This window comes from Chionomys nivalis, chromosome X, assembly GCF_950005125.1.
Source record: "Chionomys nivalis chromosome X, mChiNiv1.1, whole genome shotgun sequence".
In the NCBI taxonomy this organism is placed as follows: Eukaryota; Metazoa; Chordata; class Mammalia; order Rodentia; family Cricetidae; genus Chionomys; species Chionomys nivalis.
In genome coordinates, this window is record NC_080112.1 from 102,300,622 (window position 1) to 102,320,968 (window position 20,347).

A 20,347-nucleotide genomic window follows, 5' to 3' on the forward strand; every position below is an offset into this window, starting at 1 on the left:
TGGGCAGTTAGTGCTATGAACTTTCCTCTCAGGACTGCTTTCATAGTGTCCCATAGGTTTGAGTATGTTGTTTCTTTATTTTCATTGTCTTCAAGGAAGACTTTAATTTCTTTCTTTATTTCTTCCTTAATCCAGGTATGGTTCAGTAGTTGACTATTCAGTTTCCATGAGTTTGTGGGCTTTCTGGGGGTAGCATTGTTGCTGAATTCTAGCTTTAATCCATGGTGATCTGATAAGATACAGGTGGTTATTAATATTTTTTTGTAACTGTGAATGTTTGCTTTGTTACCGAGTATGTGGTCGATTTTTGAGAAGGTTCCATGAGCTTCAGAGAAGAAGGTATATTCTTTCCTATTTGGGTGGAATATTCTATAGATGTCTGTTAAGTCCATTTGATTCATTACCTCCATTAATTCTCTTATTTCTCTGTTAGGTTTCTGTCTGATTGACCTGTCCATTGGTGAGAGAGGAGTATTAAAGTCTCCTACTATTAATGTGTGCGGTTTGATGGCTGCCTTGAGTTTTAACAATGTTTCTTTTACGTACGTGGGTGCTTTTATATTAGGGGCATAGATATTCAGGATTGAGATTTCATCCTGATGAATTGTTCCTGTTATGAGTAGAAAATGTCCCTCTCCATCTCTTCTGATTGATTTAAGTTTGAAGTCAACTTTGTTAGAAATTAGTATGGCCACACCTGCTTGTTTCCTAGGTCCATTTACTTGATAAGCCTTATCCCAGCCCTTTACTCTGAGTAGGTGCCTGTCTTTGTGGTTGAGGTGTGTTTCTTGTAAACAGCAGAATGTTGGATCCTGTTTTCGTATCCAATCTCTTAGTCTGTGCCTTTTTATAGGTGAGTTGAGTCCATTGACATTAAGTGATATTAATGACCAGTGGTTGTTAACTCCGGTCATTTTTTTTTAGTAGTAGATTTTGTGTGTTTCCCTTCTTTGAGATGTGCTGGTAAAGGGTTTCTAGATGTCTGAGTTACTGTGGTCATTGTTGGACTCCTTGATTAGTGATTTTCCTTCTATTACTTTCTGTAAGGCTGGATTTGTGGCTACGTATTGTTTAAATTTGTTTTTATCCTGGAAAATTTTGTTTTCTCCATTTATAGTGAATGAAAGCTTGGCTGGGTATAGTATTACAAATGACAGCATGAAAAAGAAATCTTGCACAGTAACTCAAAGGTTCAGCTCTACAATGTACCCTTAAACCAACTGGTAACTTAGTCTTCCATTTCCAAATAAAGAATGTTACAAACAGCTTCCTCCATAGATGGCAATCAGTGAGGAACCGCTTTCAAAGTCTTCAGAGTGCAGTTCCCACCCTTTCCCTGTTAACTTGTGTTAACAGCAGCTTTTACAGACTGCTTGTCATTTCACCCACAGCTCCAGACTGTAATCCAGCTAATAAACTAGTTTTGTCAATTTCCATCAGTGGTTTATCATTAGTACATCACACTTTAACTGGGCAGGATCTAGGTTTATTTCAGTCTATGAAAAACTAAAGTTCAAAGCAAATTCAATCTTGCTTAAGGGAACATGAACAGCTAAAACATCTTAAAAATGCACCAAGCTTATGAAGTCTCAAACAAAACTTGAATTTCCTGTACATACTCCTGTCAAATGAAGTTACTTCCTGTACACCACTTCTTTTGCAAACTGGTCTTCTACTTCCTTTCATTTGACCTAGATCGGCTACGAGACCTAGAGAAAGATCGAGACGGCTTGTGGTTTCTCTCACGAGACAGAGACCTCTCTCTTCTCCTATCTCTAGAAAGTGACCTGCTCCGGCTTCGAGAGAAGCTTCTCCTTCTTGGAGATCTTCGCCGAGGTGGAGGACTCCTCCTACGGTAATCATCTCGAGGGCGACGACCCCAAGAGGGAGGGGGGCCACGATTCCGACTTCTTTTCTCACCGTTCGACAGCTCCACTCTCACTCGGCAGCCACATAGTGTTCTTCCATCTAGCTCTCGGACAGCGTCAGCAGCATCTCGGGGATCCTCAAATTCAACGAAAGCAAAGCCAGGGGGGTTTCGAGCAACCCACACACTTCGGAGCGGTCCATAATAGCCAAATGCCCGTTCTAATTCAGTCTTGTTCCCATTGTTTCCAAGATTACCTACATACACCTTACAATCTAATGGACAGGAATCACGATGCATTTCGAGATCCTGGGTTCGAGAACCGCAGCTCAAATCCCAACACTCCGACGAGGCCCACCCGCACCCTCCGCGATCTGCTTCCGCAGATGCTCTCAATGCCCTGGCGTCCACGAAATGGCGCTAAGCAAGTTTTTAAAAAGTGATAAAACTTCACTCAAAATGGTATCGTCTAGCTCCATACATTTGCCTACAAGTGGTTTTTAAACATAAAGCAAAGAAAACCAGCCCACAAATCACAATCCCAGAGAACCTAGACAGCAATGAGGACCCTAAGAGAGACATACATAGATCTAATCTACATGAGAAGTAGAAAAAGACCAGGTCTCCTGAGTAAACTGGGAGCATAGGGACCTTGGGAGGGGGTTGAAAGGGAGGGAAGGGACAGGGAGGGGAGCAGAGAAAAATGTAGAGCTCAATAAAAATCAATTTAAAAAAATAGACAATAAAGGCATATCTTAAATTCAACAACTTGAATAAAAAATGATAAATCGTGGATCATTTTTTTTGTAATATCTTTGAAATTTCTGAAATATACAAGGTTATATAGTTATCAATTACCATTATAATGGACAATGTAACACTGGAACTTCTCATTAATATTTAGCTGTGTCTTAGAATACATCCATTGTTTCCATTCATCTCTCTTGAAGTACCATTGAGATTTGTGTTTTATTATATGGAATTTCTTGCTAAAACACAATCTAGTTATGTTATCACATCTGAATATGAGGGTAGTTAAGCTTGAGGTAGCTAAGTAATAGAATTACTTATGTTATTGGATATGGGCATAGTTTAAGAATAACCTCCATATATAACCTCCAATATATATACATATATATATATATATATATATATATATATATATATATAATTGTTGTTCCTTAATTGATTAATTACTGATTAGAATTTAAGGATCAATTTAATCTATCAACAATTATAACAAATTATATACTCATTTGATGAATAGTTATTGACAGAATTGACAAGCTAGTCAGAAATTTAAAGCCAAATTCACAAAATAGGTGGTATAAACTGTAGGCACATGTGTGTAAATCCACGGGAGCTCAGATAAAATGTTATCAAAGATTTATTAGGAAACACTCATGAATAACAATAAGGTAGATATCTGTTGTAGTCTTCCATTTTGCCCTGGAGTGCATAGAAGCAGTAATTTGATCTCCAACCACCACAGGAATGTATAAGAACCTGTTCCCTCTCTCTTTTAAAGGAGTTATGTCAGCAGGCAGGAACCTCCTCCTCTGTCTGGTCAGATACCCAAGGTCATGGGTGGGGCGAAAACCAACTATTCTTCCCCCTGTTGTCTAATGAAGTTTCTAAACAAAACTAGGTACAGTAAGAACAATTATCAAGTTTTGTCCACGAAAAAGAATGAGTAATAACATACACAAAAAAGAACTACAACCACCAACAACATCATGCAAGAAACAATTAATGTGTGGGCTATGGGTAATTGGCAAAATAACAGAGATTATCCCAACAGCTGTCCTATCCTGAGGTGTCTAAGTCTTGTACCTAAAATGCTCTAGCTATGATATGAGAGGATAGTGACTCTGACTATCTAGTCTGTTAGCTGTATAGACTACTGAGTATTACAGGTTATAGTCACTCATGTTTGTCATACTTAATGTTATTTTGGTTTTCTACATGCACAGAGATACACTTCACAATCAATTTCTCCTGATCTGTACCCAGTTAGCTCATTTGACCGAGCATGAGATTCTTAATCTCAGGGTTGTGGCTTTGAGCCCCATGTTGTGCCAATTATAGGCAGAAGTGTATAAATCCATGAGAACGCAAATAAAAAGGTATAAAAGATTTATTAGGAAACACTCATGAATAACAACAAGGTAGAGAGGGTGAATGGAAGCAGCAATCCTATCGCCAACCACCATGCAAGAATGCAAGAGCCTGCCCCCTTCTTTCTTTTAAAGTAGTTACCACAGTGGACAGGAAGCTCCACCTCTGTTGGCCAGACAGCCCAAGGTCATGGGTGGGGTGAATACCAACTATAATAAACAGATTCTGGAAAGGCTGAAGCTGTTTCTATTTTGTTGATGATAATTTAATATCATGAAGACAATGAAGATATGACTGGATTGATATACCAAACATCCTTATAGAAATTGAATATCTAAAAAATATAAACAGTTCTTTATGAGAAGAAAAATACTGAAGATTTTGGACAAATTTAACATAAATTCTTCCTATGTATATGGATGACTAACATTTATAATGTGAATTGAAGTTTGAAGTCACTAAGAATAGTACCCTTTAAAGTAGTTTGCAAATGAGTGATCAAGAAGAGAAGAAACAGAGAACAGCATTTAGAAAATCTTCAATGTGACACTTTAAAGCATGAGCTGTATAATATTCTTAGTATCATTAGTTACATTAACCGCTTTTCATGTGATCATGCAAATGTCTTCTGGAAATCATTTCTGGATAATGAAAATTTAATTTGATCTTTTCTCATTCCTTCCATTTCTATCCTATGTCTTCCCTTTATCTTTTCTTTCTTTCCCTCCCTCTCTCCCTTTCTCTTTGCTCCTTCTTCATCTCCCATGAATTCAAAATGTATAATAAGCTGTGAGGTTTTATTTTATTTTATTTTTTTTTGCTAAATGTTACATGGCTCCCATTACTTTTCATTATATGACTATAAATTGTTAATGATCTTTTTATGTTAATACATTATAAAGTATAAAATCATAATTGTATATAGCAGTTTCCACTTATTTATTTCTATGAAACTTCAATGAGTTTCTTAGGATGAGGAAAAAAAATTTGATTCCATAGAAAAGAGAGTAAACAGGAATTCAGGTATACATTTTCCTTCTCATAGGTCAAATCTGCATTAAAGAGGAAAAGCGTACAGTCAAACTCAGACTTATTGCCGAACTGTCACTAGTATGACTTGAAACTGAAAGCGTTTATTATAGTAGAGAAAGCTAACTCTTCTATTATACCCAACTTTTAATTAACTACTTTAATTGTGCCCAAAGGATGTGCAATGATTGGTGCCTTTTGTAAATTCCAAAATGGAAACATATAAACCAATACAATTGATGATTATAATTACTCCTGATCAACTTATTTCAGTCTATTATGTTTTTTACCTGTCCTAGCTGATTCAAACGGAGGGTTAGGAAGTGCTACTGTGGAAGTTACATGGTTTTTCTTTACATAACATGAAGTATTTTCACTTTAAGACTTATCCTTCCAGCTCTTCTCTTCCTGAGAAAATGTAAAACTTATAAAATGACTCACAATAAACAGCTATTTTGAAAGTTCATATTTTATAGTGTGGCACTGAAGGGGCACATTGACAAGCAGCTGCTATACAGGGAACACTCAGAGCTCAGTAGCACATTGGATGTAGCTTAAACTGGCTAAAAGGAAGTAACAAACAGCATCAGTGTCAGAGAACAATTTCTCTTTACAACTAGGAAGCCCTTTGCTTAAAAAGACTAAATATGTAATATCATATCGGCAGCACCAGGGAAAACTAATGCCTAAGTGTCCTCAGAAGTTTGGTTCCTGCCTCTTAGCTATAGTGCAGAGTTTTAATGACAACATTCTCATTAGCTCAACCTTACTGGACTATTTCAAGCATTCATCATCTTATGTGGCTAACAGCATAGTTCATGCAAAATTAGTGGAGGAGGGAATGGGAATTAAAAAGGTCTTGCTGCTTAAGGGAGTAAAAAGCAGTTGTCCTGAGCTCTTCATCTAGTCCTCTACATTTATTAAGGGCAAAACCATTTATCTTTCTACTCATAAATGGAACTGATACAGTGTCTCTCCCCTGGGCCTCTGAAGCCACTGGGGAAAGCTAGATTAGGCCTAGAGAACTGATGCAACCTAGTGCGATGCATTACTTCATGGAGCAGTAAGTTAGCAACACACTTTGATTCCAAATATTTTTAATATGGTTTGTTACATATGCACAGAGGGAAGCTAGATTACAAAAAGAGGTTGTCATTGCCTATTCTATAATGTCGTAACTAAGAAATGTGTAAAGAGTTTCCTAAAAAGACGTGAAACAAATGGCATGGCTACAGACTAGCTTCTTTGAGACTCCCTGTGAAAAGAACAATAAGCAATAAACCAGAGCTGAAGCAAACAGAATTTGTGATGTAGAGCTGCATTGTTTTTACTCAAATGTCAATTAGGCCCTAGCTTCTTACCTCTCTATTGGTCACTGTCATTTTTCCTCTGCAGGACAGCTTGCTACTAAGTCCTAAGAAGAAAGTGTATTGTTCAGCTTGGCTTGTGGTATCTGGAACACACTAATTTGTCCTACTACATTTTTAATTTCAGGATTGATATGTTGGCTTTGCAACTAACTGTCATAATAATTCATATACACAGTATTAAAAATAAGCATGTGGTGGTTTTATTAATGTACTCTTAAAGAATAATGAAACCTCCAGATCTGCTCTAATGAATTCTGATGAAATGTAATGCTTAAGAATGATGTTCTTTGTACATACTTACTCCTCATTTAAGAATGCAAAATACCAGCCCAAAGGGCCAAAATTAAAAAAAAAAAACAAGTTGGAAACCCTCTGTGAATTATTAATTTTATCCTATATATTAACTCATTATGCAAAAATGAAATTAAAGATTTCTACTCATGCTTAGGATTTAAAATAAAAAGGATACTTTTTCCATTGCTTTATAAATCCTTCATGTTTTTTGTTCTCCTACTCTCTGACAGAATTCATATATTTAGGATGTATTTTTGAATGTAGTTCACTAATATTGAGAATCCTCAGCTACTGATACTATATTGCTGTGATACTGTTGATGTGACACTCCGTGCATAAAATTCCTGAATATATTTGCTGCAGTTATGTTAACATCAGGAATGACATGTCATAAAAATAGCCTGTTTTTTTAATACCTTTGTCAGATTTTTTTTTAATATAACCATGACTAAACATTTAAAACCCACATGCATGTGAAAGTCTTTCTACATGGGAAAGAATTTTTGTGGTGTGCAAAAGATAGAGTGCTGAGGTATGCTTCATCAGACTTTCATTAATGGAGGCACTTTGGCCATTGTGACATTATATATCTTTATCATGCTTTAATATTCACAGTATGATATTAACCATATTCTTTGAAAATAATTTTGCATTCATATGATTAGAAAACAGACCAAACTTAGAATCTCATTACCAATGGTAGTCAAGATTTCAATAATTGTAAGAATGTAGATTTGATTATTTTATTACTCATAATATTTTGGTTGCTGGGGATCATTATTAGGTGGCTTTTGAATCAGTCTTATAGGGTTGGACATGAGCTCATTCAGTTACAAGCTTTATGAGTATGTACTCCTTAAACTCTTAACTTTCCCACTGTAAAGGGCACAATAACACTTTCTTTGTTTGGCTTATTATATTAGCTGCAAAATATAATTGCATGATTGTCTGGCATAAGGTGACCAAAGTCTTTTTCTATCTCATATAGATGGATAGGTAGGTAGGTATGTAGATACATATATAAGAAGATAGACAGTGTTTCATAGACATTACTTGGCTTGTTTTTACAACAACCCAATAAAGTAGATAACAACAAAATGACTATGAACTAATAATTGGGAAACTAAGGTCCACACAGTCATTCAAAAACATAACTGTGGTAGGAATACAAATTATTGATACTGAGACTGTCTTCAAATATGGGAAGAAAAACCATTCTGGCCCATTTTTTATTATTCAAATTCATGTGGAAAATCACATACATTCATTGTAGAACATTTGTGTATATGATTTAGGCTCATATTTTCCTCTGAAACATCTTACGCCTAGAAAATACACTATTTAAATTACTGAATTAATGATCCAACAGCTTCACATTTATGTGAAATGTTATATGTAAAATACATTATTGTAAAAGCAAATAAAATTCCTAGTGGAAAAATTCAAAACAAACTAGAGCAAAATTTCCTATCACCCTTCTTTCTGAGAAAATTTAAAGCAGTGGAACATCAACACATGAAGATGATGGGTCAAAACACAGGCTATTTCAACCATTTTTTTCCCTTCGTATTGCATGAAAATACTGCAAATACTAAAAAGAAGTTCCAGTCTCTGAAGCTTTCAAACTCCAGGCTAATTCTAAGACTGCTGATACAGCATATGCAGCTGACAGCCTTAACAAACTCAGTGTACTCCTTCTGTAGTGCCCAAGATTACTGCTCAGATTAGATGACTGTCTCCTGCAGGTGTCCCAAAGGCTATCACTAGTATCCTGCTCCAGGGACTGTCCCTTTCAGGAAATGGTGACTACCAGAAAAATACTGGAGTGTGCTTGCAAACTTCCTACAAGGGTGTTCTGTAACACTAAGAACAGTCACCAACACAGACACCTTCTGAGGGAGCCAGTGTGCTTTACAACAGTCAAGAGAATATAGTAAAGAAACTGTATTGCACCAAAATCATAGGAATATTATAGATATTTAGGAATGGCTGACAAAACTTTATATTTACCTGACTCTGCATATTAGTTCCTTTGTGTCTGAATCAGAAGAAGGGTTGGCTTCTGATTCTTCTCAGTTTGTTTGTTATTTGTTTGTTTAGTTTTACCATGAAAAAAAATCAAAATGAATGAAAACACATATGGAGACATCTTTTGCATCCACAAAACAATGAATCACCCAGTCTGCCTCTGTACAGTTCAAATAAAAATGTCTGCTCCTCTCTTTACTTCAGATACTTCTGTAAGAAATAGAAGTTTACTTTTGCTTTTGCTCATCACTGTGTTTCTGTGTATTCTAATCATACATTATAGTTGTTGAGTTAAATCAATGAAGAGAAACTAAAGAATGGACTTGCGAAAGTTGTATTGTGGCTTTTTAAATTTTTTCTTAGACTGCACTTGTGTTGTCATGTTTTTGATGAGAAGATGCTTGGTGGCTTAAGTTATTCAAAGTAAAGACAGTGAAGGCACAGGTCAGAAGGGACTGTAAAACAAACGCTTAATGAAATGTTCTTGTAGGATTTGGAAAAGTTAAGAAGCCTGAATTTATTGTGTTTTGTTTAATTTAATTCCCATGGTACCAAGAAGAACTAGATGTTAATGATCTTCATTTTAAAAGGAGGGACTAGAGAATCAGAAAATCTAAGACACTTACTCAAATTTGCACAGTAAACCATTGTGCCAAGTTTCACTCATGTGAAAGTGAAAAATCGATGTTTATTCCAGCGTCACACAAGAGGGTTTTTCTCATTGTTTGCAAAACTTATTTTAAATTTGAAGTCTAAAAGCTAGAATGAAATCATTAGGTACAGAAATGTATATACACAAACAAAATTGGGGGCATTATCTTTCATTTAAAATTAGAAACAAAGAGGCAGTAAGGAGTGGATGCAAGCTAGATATGTTAGCGTATGCTAACATAGTATTAAATATTAGGTAAATTAAAATTGGAGGAAGGTAGAACTTCTAAACTTGTGCTCTAAGTAAGTAAAAAACTAGGCTCCATATTAACTTCAGTAGCAGTTTCCAAAGAAAGGATTCCTAAAGCTTAAACAGGCTGAATGAACACTATCATTCAATCCATTAAGAACTAGTCTTACAAAGCAAGTGGCATTGAATTTCAGCATCATTATCTTGCAATATATTTTGTGAATTAAGATTAATTTTTGCATTTACAAGTATCTAACATACTATGAACATGCTAAGATTTACTAAGTTCCTAAAAAAAGGTTTTTCTATGTAGCAGAATAAATTTCTGTTTAAAATAATACAATTTCACAATAGGACAATGAATTTAAAAATCCTATCTGCACATGATTTTATATTCCATGAGGAAATGTATCCTTATTTTGTGAATGTGGGATTTAATGTAGCCTGTCATTATATTCATTCATCTCAAATGGATAATACTGTCCCACAACTGGTTTGGCATCAAAGCATTAAAATGAACCTGTGAAAGATACCCACATTTACTGAAAATTCCAGCTTCAACCATATCTGGATTTGATTGTTCCTGAAAACAGCATCACACACTACATTTATTTTTCAATTCCAAGTCTTAATTATTTTTTCAAGTGATCAAAATGTTAGCATTCTATTTTTCTCAGCTATTTTTGCATTTATTATGTCAGCCATATCAAAAAACTAGTAGATTTGTAGTAAGAAAAGCCACTAGAAGAGATATAATCTGATTTCCAAGATGGCTTGATGAGTATTTTATCTCTATATGTTTGTATCCTGATAGAATCAGCAGATATAAAAACTTTGTGATAAAGTTGAATGTTGTTTTATTTAATGTGAAATCTCCTTTACCTCAGGCAGTGTGCTTATTTTCTTTTTTGTTATTTTAAGCATCAGAATGAGATATAATTTAATGTCAAAGAAAAGATTTTTATGTCATATTTAGCTGCTATTTCCTGGTCACGACCAAGAAAGGAAATGCGAAAGAGTAGTTTGTGGTAATAATTACATGAGAGTCTCTCTTTCTACTTTGTGTGTAGTAAGTTACTAGGTTCCAGGTCAGGGTGGGGGCAAGTGTTTGTGTGTAATGTATTGATTGCCCTCTAGTGGATGGAGTGTAAAGGTTGTTTTTGTTAATGCATAATAAACCTAAATACCAGTCTGACATAGCCAGAATGCTGCCTCCATATTTTCAAAGGACAAATATGGCAGCTACTTTGATCTTTGTGCTGTAACCACATCTTTAAATCACTTTATTCCCATATGATACTTTATAATGTGCTTTCTCTTTTTCAAGGTTATCAAGAAAGCAACAGGTATTTTTGAAAGAATATTATATACAAGTGGCTATGACTGATTTTGCTCAGAATAAGTAGAAACGTGCTATGATCTATAGCTTTATAAGCTTCACACTTATTGTAGATATGAATGTACCTGAAAAATATCACAGTGGTTCTTGACTAGTGGTAAATGCTAACTGTATCCTTTAGATGAAGAAGGCTATTAGATTTCAGGGGGAAAAATTTCTCATCTTACATTTCTTGACCATTATGTAGCCTTGTCAGGTCTTACAGAACTTTCACAGTTGATGAACGTACAACATTAATGGGGTCGTGACTTGAGGAAGCCATAAAACTTGTTTATGGTAGTTTTGGATTACACTCATATATCTTACTTCTGAAGACTTCTTTTAATATGAAATGATTGTTTCATATATTGGAGTAGTCAAGATTCAAAAATTCAACAGTGGAATAAAGTATCTTATAACATCTAACATGAAAAAATGTTGGGGTCGAAATTTCTAATTAATTGGGAGTTAGGATGAATCAGAGTAAGACTGAATAAGGAACGGTGTTCAAGTCAGATAAATATGTGGACGTGATCCAGATTCTTTTCTATGAGCACACCCCAAACTTCCTTTTCTTACACACCCATACAAGGGTTGAGAAAACCTTCCTTATTCCTATATAGAACTTATTTGTTTGATTACCTTTCTCAACTATGCTAGACTGTGAGTTCTTTCTGCTTTTTTTTTTGCTTTTTTAAAATAGTTTTATTATAACAATCTCTTATGCTTATAATAAGTGCAGGTGCAAAGTAGACCAAGAAGTCAGTAAAATATCATTGAGGTCAAATAAAAGTGAGTAAATGGAAATGTTGGCAAAGGTTTGTTACTAGCAACGAATAATACATGACAGACTATATTTGAAAGACTATTTCATCTTTATTAATGGATCTTTTATTTATCTGTTTCAACTATTAATTAAGAATTATGAATCCAAGCCACAATTATTCTTTTACTATTAGTAATTGAGAGAAGACGATGTTGCAACTATTTTTCCTAGCCCGTCAAAAATGAAGAAAGTCAAATTAAGCCATGCAACAAATTATCTAATGATTGAGCTGAAGAATATGATGATCTTTTTATGGAAATTTTATGTAAAACTTCCCTAGAAAGTAGTGTCATATCGTTAGTTTGATGAGGAAAGTAATCTGTATGAGATTATAAAGCTTAAACGGAAAAAAAGGCCCATGCTTTGAAATAAGGTTTTTTTCTTACACTATAAATATGTTAGATATGGGATTCAAAATTGAAACCCTCATTTATCTGAGCACAAAAAGGCAGATATCCACTTTAATGTTAGAATTTTTTCACATGAGCACATTATACAGGAATACAGTAATAGGAGTATTTATCTTGTTGCTTCTGGCATGTAAATTCACCGAAATAAAAAACAAAGAGTGCAAACAGGCAGGGAATAAAACAACTTATTTTAAAAATAAGAAACAATTCAATTAGTTAAGAAAAATTAAAGATGTATCTAAACCTTGTTCAAACCTAAAAGTATACAAGACGTGAAAAACCAAAGAATTTTTAACGAGAAGAAATGAAAGACTAAAAGTAACAACATATATTTAAATGCATTTATGAGATCACACTTTTATCCTTAATACAGTGAAAACATCTTGAAATGTTAAAACATCCATTGATCATTCATTCTCTGTATCAAGCCCAGTTGGGAATATGACATAGTCCCCAGGCAAGACAGGTAGAAACTTTGGAAGCATAAAAGTGAATCATGGCTCTTTATTCAGCATCCTCACATACAATGCCATTAGATATATAAAAAGTCCATATTTTTCAGTGTCAGCAGGTGTCAAAACCTTGGTGTAAGTCACAAAATTCAGAAAAAAATGAGTAGCATTTAATTTTTAAACAATGTTGGTGACCAGCTTAAAGTTATTGAAAATACCTTTTATTTCCCTTCCTGCCATGCAGCACTAGGAAAATACAGACAACTGGATATGCACTACTATTTGAAAATTTGTCCTTATAAGTATTTAAGAGTCTCAGGTTTGTGAGATTGCTCAGTGGCTAAAGGCATTTGCCACTAATCCTAACGAAGGAGGGGGAGGGAAAACTGGGGTTGGTATGTTAAATGAAAAGCAAATTTTTTAATTAAAAAAAAGAAAACGATCCAAGAAATCTATGTGATGAAAGAAGAGAATTTTCTATAATCTCTCCATTTATTACCTCTTCATGTTATGAAAAACATATGCATAATAATTAATAAGATAAAAATAATTTTATGTATGTTTCCTGAGAGAAGAACTTTTGTAAAAACCCCAATAATTGGAACATAGTGACTTTACAGGTGAAGTGGTTCCCATGAGGTGTCATCTGATTAGTTTATGCATGTTCAATATGTTGACAGTTGAAAGACCTTGCCTCTATTGTAAACTAACTAAGCTAATGGCACAGTCTATTTTTTTTTTCATCTCAAAACATGCTAGATTCACATGTAGATGTTACAACTCAGTATAAATACTTATAGGTTCCTGCCCTCTAAATACACTAAACTCAGTACATATGAGTTTATAGAAACCGAAGTAGCAGGCATTGGGCCTACATGGGTAGGTACCATGTTCTTTGCATATATTATAGCTATTAGCTTAATATTTTGGGGGGGACACCTGGCTGTAAAAACAAGTGTGGCTCTGATTTTTAGAACTGCTTTTGTGACTCTTTTCCTTTTGTTAAGTTGCCATGTCCAACTTTGATAGGCAAGTTTTTGCTTCATCTTATTATAGTTTATTTTGTCATGTTTGCTTGTTATCTCTTAAAAGCCTGATTTTTTTCTTAATGAAAGACAGAAAGAGATTGAATCCAGATGGGAGGGGAGGGAAGGAGGTGCTGGGAGAACTAGAAGGAAGGAAATTATAATCAGGAATTATTGTATGAGAAAATAATGCATTTTCGAGAGTAAAAAACAATTTTCAAAAGCTATTCAAAACCAAAGAACAGAAAGTGACACATGAACTTCTTGGAGCGAATTCATTATTTTTTTCTGTTTCTCTTTTGTGAAACATTGTGAGAGGTATGGGGAAAGCCTAAAAAAGGAAGGAAAGCAGAATCTGGACTGAATAAGTAACAAGCTCTATTGGGCAAATCCAACCTGCAGACCACTGGCCTCATGCTACTGTAAGCAGAGAATAGATAAGAATTAAGCCTAACACAAAACAGTAAGTTTACTTAAAAAGTCATGAGGATTTTAAAATATATATTAGCACAGCCACAAGGTTCTTGATTGTGAATTTTGTAGACAGCAATGTCAAAAGATTGAACAGGCTGTGAATGACAGATTCTAAATTTATTATGAGGGTAAGCCTTCATTTTTATCCTCTCTTGTACTTAGTGAACAACAAACCATGTCTCTAAATTCATAGTATAATCATGAAAATAGAGTCCCTTGAATATAAATAGTTCTGCCTGATCTTCCAAAATTTTCCTTCGATTTTTTCCCCTGCACTAATTCATTGTACATAGTGATGTGCTGTATGAAGATGATACAAGTATATCTCATGTAGGTTTTTAAAATCACCTCTCCTTTTCCCCTTCCTGTTCCTGTGTTTTTTTATTATTTATTTTTTAAATATGGTTTCTGCTTTTAGGCTACGTGTGTGTGTATGTGTGTGCACATGTGTGTGTGTGATAGCAATATATATATATATGATGTTACATATATATCTAGGCTCCACAAGATATTATATACCTATCTTGTATCTATCTAGAGCGCACAAATTAAAAAATATATTTGTCTTTCTGAATCTATTTCATTTTGTTTATTATAATGATTTCTACTTGCATACACTTTTCAAAGAATTACATTCCTTTCTTCCTTATAGATAAATATATTTCCACATAAATATAATTATAACTCCAATAATATATAAACCACATTTCTTTGTTGAAGGATTTCTAATTTGATTTCATAACTTAGCTGTCATAAATAGTTGTGAAAAAATAATACTGATGCACAGGTGCCTTAATTATATACCAACATAGATTCCATATGTTGTGTTTTTAATCGTATAGTTACTTTTCACTAGATGATTCTTTATAGTTTTGGAAGGATATTTTACAACTCTAATATCTTTGTAGAGCTTAAATTCCAGAATATCTTTTTCATGTTGGATAAGAATTTTCTGAGAGAATTGGTCCCTGATTGTATTTCAAGAACTGGAATTTGATGTTTGTATCTGTTCAGATTTATACAAAAATACTCATTTCTTCTATGTAAGTTATTTTCCAGAAAGATAATTTCTTTCTGTTTCACTTCTAACTCTTACAACCCAATTGCATGATACCTACATTGGAGTTTAATGTGGCAACGAAATCAGACTTTCAGTGTACAAGTATTTTGCTGATGTCTCACATGTGACACCAAGCAGCAAAAGTAAAATTACATGAAGCCTTTGACCTCTACTCAAAAAGCATGAGGTCCATTTGTAGACACAAACTTTAAGAACCATATATGCAAAACCAAACTGAACCAAAACTCCATTTATAATTTGCTTCTTAGGATACATATGCAGCTTTTCCTGTTTAGTTTGGCAATTTTTCCCTTCTGATTCTTCTATGCCATTTCAGTAACTTGTCTCTTGCCTTTATAAATCTGACGGAAAAATCAGCACCTCTGCAAATTAACTGGAAAATGAAAGAAGTATCTTCTTCCCTGATATTTCATTCACTGAAAATTCAACTATTTATCAGGTTTCCTAAGTCTCATGCTCTGCAAAAGAGACAAGTTTCTCTGTTGTGCTGTGTACATCTCAGTGTCCTGAAATCTTTCCTCAAAGCAGAACAGGGGCATAAATAGTAGAGATGTGACAATGCCTCCCTATCCTCCAAACCAGAGAGAGGGGAACAGTGACCAAAGAGGTATAACTATGTATAATCAGCAGTATACATTCTTAATCTTCAAATCCATGAGTACCTTTCCTGTTTAAAAGAAAATACATGCTGAATATGAAACACATTTCCAAAAAGATCTAAAAGAGATTACACCCTATCAAAGGAAGTAGTACATAAAAGTAGAAAGTGTCAAAGGCTCTCGGGGAAAATTGCAGCTCCGTTGTGAAGTAAGGACACTGATTTTTTTCTATGTAGCTGTATTCATAGCATCAGGCAGAACTGTTTTAATGTTAAAACACTTCCTAATACCTTAAGAGCCTGTGCTTCTCAGCTTGTAAAACTTAGTAAACATGTAGGTCTAGAAGGATTCATGTGTTCTTATTCACACAACTGATTTAGAAGGACTGGATATAATGGAAGAAGTATCATCTTGTACGCCTCAGGGTATCTGAGAGTGGTGAAAAACCAATAGGGAATCTTCTTTTTTTTCCCTTATACTCCTACAAGGAGGGTAGGATGGAGTAAAGGAAAACATGCAAGGAGCTTGCACAGAGGGAAAAACAAACAAACATGAAACAGAGCCCTGACTTCTCTGTTTTCTGACTGTAGGTTTTTCTTTCATTATTTGGAAAAAAAAATAGATTTTTTTTTCTCTAAACTTGTGAATATTTATGACCTTTTCCCCCTGGATAGGAAAACCAGCTTTATTATGGAAAGTGAGGAGTGTCTGTAGAAATTACACACAAAACAAAGTGTATTCCAAATCCCTTACAGCTAATCTCATTATAAATGGGAACTTGTTTTCAATGGTGGCAGGCAAGAATATATTTAAAACATAATAATTTCAAATGTCAATAGATAAATGTTCCACCAAGCTCTGAATTTTCAGGTGCCTCTGCAGGAGCCTTCTGAGGATTAGTGGCTAGAATGAGACAGAAGAAGTTGAGCCCAGCAGATGGGAAGTTATGTAGTCAATGGGGGATATCAGCTGAGCAAAAACTGAACTCCAAGTTAGAATAGACCCTGCATGATTGTCACACTGTTAAGTAATACAAACAGAATGAAGGTTCTTTAGAAAGGTCACATAATCTGTTTGTCTCCTCTGCCACAAATCGCACAAATGCTGCTTGGAGGTGGCATATTACATTTGCCCCATTTGGCTTACTGTACCTTTTTCTCACTGTTGTGATAACAAAAACCTTTTAATGCATCTTGGCTGCAGATGTCTTCTTGCTTTTGTATCTCAAAAGGAACAGCTAAAATCCTGCCAGAGGCACTGCTTGCCCTGCAGGTTTGTTCTCTTATCATCCATTTTAGCTGATGTATTTGTACACCTTATATTTCTGTACCATAGCTCATTTTATCCAGAAGGTATTTTGAGGGAATACATGGTGTGTCAAGGGAACCAAGGACAAATTGGGCAAAATGAGACTAATTTTATCATGCAGGGGATGTGGCAGCTGCAGCAAAGAAAAGTCATTGTTGAACAATAAGTTATAAAATCCCAAGCCTCTCCTTTCGGAGACTGTGTTTACACCTTACATTGAAAATACACTGATGGTGTCCTCTGCCCTTTAAAAGCAATACTGTGGCTTTCTGATATGTTGCTTTGGCCCTGAAGAATCAGACCACATAAAACAGGAATGGTCTATACTTAAGTAGCACCTTTCATCTGACAGGATAAATCCCCCTTACAACCTTTGGTTCATTAACTCTCATAATACCGTCCTGAGGTGACATGTATAAACCCCATGGTTTATAGACAGGGTAAGAGAAAAGTCACAGCACAGTTAGCTGACTGACTTGGAATGTTACAATATATCTCTTTCTACAATGGCAATTGATTGTAGAGCTTTGTGCTCCCAGGATATAAACATAACAATTCCCATGGAAGTGGCTTATGAACCTAAAATGCCACTGAAATGGCATTCATGCAACAACAGGGGCGAAAAAGCAAGGCTGTCCTGTATTTACAACATTATACAAGGGGAACCTTTGACCATAGGCATGAAGTTGATATTACTGAATCTTGAAGACTCTTTCTCAAGCAGAAGCTGACATTAACACCCATAGTAGTATTCAGCAGTCTCAGAGTTAAGAGCAAAAATGTGTAGAGGAAGAAACTATAAGAACATGACAGCTCATGGCACTGATGTGAACACAGAAAATAATCCCAAAGTCAGCATCTACAAAAATAACAAATATCCAGGGAAGGAAAATTAAAGACTATTAAATCCAGGGTTGAAGCCAAATTAGGAGCAACTAAGAAAGAACTCTGTAATTAGTTAGACTAAATACATTCTTGTCTGTCAACTCTGTGGTTCAAGCAAGAATAGTGCATGTGTTTGGTCTCTGATATCTTCATAACCACCACCACCACCACCACAATATCACGGTTTTCTTTTCTTGTACACTATTTTATTAATTCTTTGATACTGCGATGAAAGGTGTTTTTGTCATATTTACTCCTAAATTCTCCCAAGTTCACTTACAACTTGATCACCTCTTTGACTTGGGTTTTTTTAAATCTAAAAATCCATTGAGACCAATTCGTGAAGCTAATGTACCAAATGGAACCTCATCAACCTACTAGGGATCACTCACAAAAAGAGAGTGGATTTGCTTTCCACAAGAGCCATCAACTGTAAACAGCTTCCCAAACAATTGTGTGTGTTCTTGAAGCCCTCTAACATTCCACAATAAAATGCTAATTGGCTTGATCATATACAAGTCTTGTGCAAGCAACCACACCTATTGTGAACTGTCATAGCATATCCAGAAGATGCTGTTTGCTCTGAAAATGGCCAACCTGATAATCTGATCCCTGAGATTTTTGGGAAGAAGCAGGCGTGATGTAGATATTCCATTTGTGGTTGAGCACTCCAATGCAATTTATTCTCAGAACTTGGACCAGTTGTGATTTTCCCTGCTAAATACTCTCTGGTGCACAAAGAAACTTGTGATGAGGTGTTAGAGTCGCACTAATCTGAGGTACAAAGATACCAATTAGAGGCCAGTATGATGCTATACTCATTTACATATATAATAGTACAAAATTATATTCATTTATATATCAAAGTATATAATGTCAGCATAAGCATTCCACCACTGTAGAAATTTCAACAACTTTCAATTAGCAAAATTCTAATTCCTTTTTTCTTCATGTTTAGTACAGTACAGAAATATGCCCTAAGCCAACAGCTGTTGATAGATTCTTTTGAGAAAATAATTATCCTACAATGCAGGAAAGATAGGAAAGTGTCACAAACTGACTGATCCTTAAGGGAATCAAATTTTCCCCAGAATGTGTAGCTAGAGTGTTAGTGAGTAGAAAAAGCAAAGAATTAGAGAAGACCCACACTTACCATTGATATGCTGGAGTTGTCCTTACAAAACTGACTTTTGATGATGCTGGCCAAACTGAATGTTTGCATGCAGAAGAATGCAAAGAGATCTATGTTTATCACCCTGTACAAAACTCATGTCCAAGTAGATGAAACAACTCAACATAAAACCAGATACACTTAAAGTGGTAGAAGAGAAAGCGGGAAATAGCATTGGCACAGGAGACAACTTCTTAAACAGAACACAATAGCATAGATATTAAGACCCACAATTAATAAATGACACTTCATGGAACTTAAAAGCCTCGGGCTTTTAAGGCAAAAAGACACAGTCAACAAGACAAAATAACAGTCACAGAATGGGAAAATATCTTTACCAGCCCCAGATCAGACAGAGGGCTGATTTCCAAATTATATAAAGAACTCAAGAAACTAGACATCAACATACAAAATAATTCAATTAAAAATAGGGTATAGAGTACCATCCCATCACAGTAAGTTGCATGCTAGCCTCATTTCAGGACAAGGATGAAGTAAGACCTGCTTCTGCCTCTGGCTGTGTAGACCTGACCAGCTTCAGCCAAGTATGCCAAATCAGAAAAAGAAAAAAAATTCTCTTCATCTTAAAGGTAAATTATCCCTCCTGTCTCACACAACAGGGGAGATAGATTCTCTTACCCAGTGAAGGGTCTTAGAGTCTACACCCACATCTTAAATATCTCAAACAACAGAGAGGCAAATGACAATTGCTCTGCCCTCAATGTCTCCATAATGGGCATGAGAGGATGCTGTGAACAAGGGAATCTTGTACCTAAGCCTATCTCCTGACTGGTATAGGACCCACATGCTAGTTCAATTGGAAATGGCCGATACCCTTGCATTTGAGTCTTTCTCTTAGTAAAAGCTAATTCCATGATCTATACTCCACCCATGTTCCCTCGTTAAAGGAGATGCCAGACATCTGCCATCAAACCCACAACTTTGGAACGCCACCCAGAATAGCTAAGAGGTATCATTGACAGCTGGTTTTATATCCAGAGTGTCAACAAATGATTCTATTCAGTCATCCATCCAAGGGAACTTGTGCTCCATCTAAGGGAACTGCTTGAGTCACGAGGTTTGCTGCAATGCAAGTGTATTGAAATTTAACCCATTTTGCATAAGTATTCC

The 20,347-nt window shown here is 35.2% G+C and overlaps 1 protein-coding gene across 1 annotated transcript; it reads right to left on the reverse strand.

Annotated features, from left to right (window-relative positions):
- Positions 1-1,156: 1,156 nt before the first annotated feature.
- On the reverse strand, positions 1,157-2,273 carry LOC130867828 (serine/arginine-rich splicing factor 3). The gene has a single exon (XM_057760025.1). It carries the CDS (start codon positions 2,165-2,167, stop codon positions 1,673-1,675), a length of 495 nt encoding a protein of 164 aa, XP_057616008.1. The 5' UTR covers positions 2,168-2,273; the 3' UTR covers positions 1,157-1,672.
- Between the last annotated feature and the right edge of the window lie 18,074 nt (positions 2,274-20,347).